General features: G+C 64.5%; 1 protein-coding gene across 1 annotated transcript in view; it reads right to left on the reverse strand.

Moving 5' to 3' along the window:
- Window positions 1-4,288, reverse strand: part of CARNS1 (carnosine synthase 1) — a 7,693-nt gene that overhangs the window by 1,971 nt on the left and 1,434 nt on the right. The window contains 11 exon segments of the mRNA XM_031557716.1: window position 1; window positions 3-238; window positions 734-1,005; window positions 1,088-1,319; window positions 1,566-1,657; window positions 1,926-2,060; window positions 2,063-2,105; window positions 2,340-2,818; window positions 2,909-2,998; window positions 3,628-3,859; window positions 4,140-4,161. The exon segment at window position 1 is cut by the window's left edge and continues 1,971 nt beyond it. Of these exon segments, the coding sequence (XP_031413576.1) occupies window position 1; window positions 3-238; window positions 734-1,005; window positions 1,088-1,319; window positions 1,566-1,657; window positions 1,926-2,060; window positions 2,063-2,105; window positions 2,340-2,818; window positions 2,909-2,998; window positions 3,628-3,859; window positions 4,140-4,142 (1,815 nt within the window). The 5' untranslated portion in view covers window positions 4,143-4,161.

The raw sequence follows: 4,288 nt of genomic DNA on the forward strand, positions 1-4,288 counted from the left end.
GCACGGCAGCGGGAGGGCAGCCAGGCAAGCCCAGCCGCTGGCACAGCAGCGCTGTCAGCACCACGCAGTCATCCCAGTAGGAGAGGCAGGCGTCGGGCTGCAGCCCGCGGGCGCGCAGCATCTCCAGCACATGCTCAGCGTGCTCCTCGTCCCGACGGTGCTCCCGGCTGTCATAAGGCAGGAAGGTCTCCACCAACCCAGCTGCAAAGTGCTCGGGGTCCGACTCTACCAGGTGGATCTGCAGCACCAAGCTGGTGGCACCACGGAGCGGTAGGACACAGTGTACCCACTCCATGGCAACACTACCTAGCGTTCACTCTGTAGCCTACAGATGGCTCCATCATCTCTGTCCTTGGTCCTGGTGTCCTGCCCCCATTCCCAGCCTATCCTCATCCCCACCAAGTCCTGGTCTCCCCATACCCATCTGTAATTCCCAGTCTCCAGCCAGTACCAGTGCCCCTGTACCCAGCCTGTTCCTGTCCTTCCAGTTCCTGATTGTCCGTGTCCTCATCCCTGGCCCTAAGACCCCTGTCCCCAGTGCAGTTCCCACATACATAGGCTGTCTTCAGCCCTATCCTTCATCTCTGTCCCCATTCCCACCACCACAAGATCCCCCCAGTCCCTATCCTAGCTTCCCTGATCCCAGCCACTACAGGTCCTCTTTTTTCATTCCTGATGTCATTCCCTAGGTTCGCTTTCACTCTGAAGCCTACTGTTGGCCCTATCTGCTCACCCGCAGGCCGTACTCGCGTGCTGCCTCCCAGACGAAGCTCTTGCTGACTCCTCCAGCCCCGATCAGCAGGATGTCCTTGCCTTCAACTAGGTGGCACTGCGCCCGGTGCAGCAGGCACTCGGCCAGCAGTCGCGGCATGTCTCCAGCAGACTGCCCCACATCATGCCCCATGCCCTCAAACAGCAGGCAAGTCTCCAGGCAGCGCAGGCAGTTGGTAGAGAGGGCCACCAACTCCAGGGTGTCGTCCACGCACGCCAACAGGAAATCCACACCTTGGGGACACAGAGTGCTCAGTGCCACAAGGCCACCAGCACCACTTGCCTCCAAGGGAGCAGGCCTGAGGTCAGAGCTCACCAAGGATGTCGGTGTGGGCACGAGCACCACCACGCTGAGTGGGGCTCAGCTCACCCTCTGCAGCTAGGAGGGCAGCCATGGTGGCCTCAGCGGCCTCCCGCAGCCGCCCTGCCAGTGCCTGCCGCTGTGCCGCATCTGCCAGGCCCCACTGCCGCAGGCTGGAGTCCAGGCCCAAGGGCAGCACCGAACCGTGCCGCACTGGCGCCTCTGCCCGCCCCGCAGTACAGGCCACCTGTGGGGACATGCCACCAAGGGGACACAGGATGACACTGGGATGCAGGTGGGTGTCCCCAAGGCAGGGATGTGGGCTGCCAGCTCCCAGGGCACGGGGACTCATGTGCTGGCACCCAGAGCCCGGGGCAGGGGATGCTCACAGCCACACCCAGCCACACCTGGCCCAAGGAGAGGGGCTGCAGGAAAGGGGGTGGGGGCTTCCGACCCCACCCACGGATGTACCCGCCAGCCCCGCCCCCCAGACCATACCTGGGCAGAGCTGGGGCCGGTCTCCCCAGGACCGGCAGACGACGGTGCAGATGCGCAGGGCCATGGGCAGCTGCGGGGCTGCGCTGCCTGAGGGGCGAGGGACAGGGCAGGGACAGCAGCATCCCACCCACAACCCCCAGCTCACCCTGCGGTGTCCCAGCCCCAGGGAATGGCCAAGGACAGTCCCCCCCAGTGCCATGCTCACCCCAGCCCAGGGGACAGTAGGGGCAGGAGGTTACCTTCCCCCTAACCCTTAGGGACTGAGTCCAAGGTGGCCACCCCCCCACCCATGGGTGGACACGAGGGAGCCCCCAGAAGCCCTTCCTGGGTGGTGGGTACCCGAGGGGGGTCTTACGTGGGGGCAGAGTGGGTAGGCGCGCGGTGGGCACCAGGGCTTCCAGCAGGATGCTCTCCTCCTCCCGTAGCCCCTTCAGCAGGGCTGCCACTGCCTGTACCACTGCCTCGCCCTCCACCTTCCTGTGGGTGCTGCGGGGTCCGTTCCACGCCACCGCCACCCTGACAGCCGCACTGCCACCTGTGTACAGGGCAATGTCACCCCATACCACCCTTTCACAGCACCACATGCCACCCTGTCCGTGTTACCACACGCCACCAGACTGCACCACCCTGCCGCCCCTGTCCCAGGCAGCACCATGTCACCTTGTCCCACGTCATCCCGTCCCACTCCACCCAAGCATCGTGCCACCCTGTCCCCCCCCTGCCATCCCTCCTCCCCCACATTTTGCCAAGTCCCTCCTGCTGTCCCCACCTGATCATAGGGCTGCATGGTGCTGCCCTCCAGGAAGGCGTCCACCTCATCCTGCACCAGGCTCTCCTGGCCCTGGGGGTCCTGTAGCCTCACCAGGCGTATTCCGGGGGGGTTGGGCTCCTCAGGCAGGGTCTCCCACAGCCCCGTGATGAAGGCCAGGGTGGGGGGCACAGGCAGGCCAGCACGGGCAGACAGCAACCAGCGAGAGAGCAGGGGGTCCTCCAGCCAGCGTGCCAGTGGTGCTGAGCCTCCAGTGGGGCAATCGAGGTCACGGGCCAGCTCACCCTCCCAACTGCCCTCGGACCCAAAGGTGCCAGTGACATAGGTAGCACGCCGGGGAGGCACAAATTCTTCCAGGGCAGTGCAGCCCCCTGCCTCGAAGGAGACCCCCCTGGAGAGCAGCAAGGACCACGTGCCTGGTGATGTCTCTGAGGGTATGCGGCTGGCCCAGGCAGGTGCCAGGCACAGCACCATGGCACCTGTGGGTGGCACAGGATGAGCAGTGGCTGTGTCCCCACACACCACGGGGGCTGCTGAGTGCCGGGCCTGGGGGACAGGGCCATACTCACCTGGGCAGCGGGTGCCACCCTCCAGCAAGATGGGCAGGAAGGCAGTGGGGGAGCCCAGTATGCACACAGTCATATCCAGCTGGCCAAATCCTGCAGCAAGGCAGTGGTAGGGTGCATGGGACCTGTTGCCACCCCATGCGAGTAGCCCATGTCCTCAGCCTGGCACTGTGACCCCAGCCCAGCACCACAACCCCAAGCTGACACCACAGTCCCCAGCCCAGCTGTGAAACACAAAACTGTTTTTTTTTGTCAGAAAGCTCGCTTCGTGAAGCCTTTTTGGTGATAAGACTCTGACAACTGCTAATTATCTAGAGGGGCAAGTGGTGGGTGCCACTGTGCTCCAGGACTGCTGCTCATGATTGTAAACATAAGCAGATAGGGGACAAGCAGTTTTTTTCAGGGTGCAGCTTGAAGGACCTGACCACTGCCAAAGGTGATAATGCTTTGCATATGGCAATGAAGGCACCACCCACTGCTGGCTTAACTGCTGGGCCAAGTGTGCCACAGTAACAGAGCGAAAAGAAGAAGTCCTGTAAACTGGAGCAAGACACCAGCACTGTGCCCTGCTGCCAACCCACCTCTTAGCAGCCTGGTGTCCCCAGCTTGGCACCACAGTGCTGTACCACAACCCCAGCCTGCCACTGCATCCCCAAGCCACACCAAGCCCCTGTACTGTCCTATCCCACCATCCCACCACCCTGTGCCACCCATATCCATACCAGTGCGTGGCTGGCCGGTGCGGTCTACGGTAAGGGGCATCCCCTCCAGGCGCAGGGTGCGCTGTAGCACCTCATAGGCATGGGCAGTGGGGTCGGGGTGCTCGCTGTCCTCAGGTCCCTCGCCGTCGGACACTTCCTCCTCCTGCCAGCCCGGACACAGCGCCTCGGGGCCGGTCCATTCCTGCTCCTTCATGCTCAGAGCCTGCTCCGCGCTCAGCTGGTCCACTGAGAGCTGTCACAGGGCACGGTCGAGCTGGCACCGCAACAGGCACCACAACGGGCACGAGGGCCGTAGGTTCAGGGGGAGCATCGGGCAGTCAAGGGACGTCGCTGGGGCGGTGGTGTCGGGGTGCCCGGGAGCAGTGCCAGCCCCCGGACAAAGCGTCCCCTTGTCCCCGCAGGGTCACGCGGAGGCGGTGGGCACGGCGCTGCCACACGGAGCGCCGGCACCACCCAGCCCCGCCGAGAAGGGGAAGGGGCCCCCTGCCCTCACGCCCCGTGTCACCACTCACCATGCTGCGGGCGTCGGAGGGCTGCAAGAGACGGGAGGGGGGTTACAGTGAACAGGACACAGCCGGAGCGGTCAGCCGCCCCGTGATGCCACGATGCGCTCGGAGGGAAACTGAGGCACGCGCGGCCACGCGGCCCCACGGGGACGAGC

This window comes from Meleagris gallopavo, unplaced genomic scaffold (assembly GCF_000146605.3).
Source record: "Meleagris gallopavo isolate NT-WF06-2002-E0010 breed Aviagen turkey brand Nicholas breeding stock unplaced genomic scaffold, Turkey_5.1 ChrUn_random_7180001951169, whole genome shotgun sequence".
Taxonomy (NCBI): Eukaryota; Metazoa; Chordata; class Aves; order Galliformes; family Phasianidae; genus Meleagris; species Meleagris gallopavo.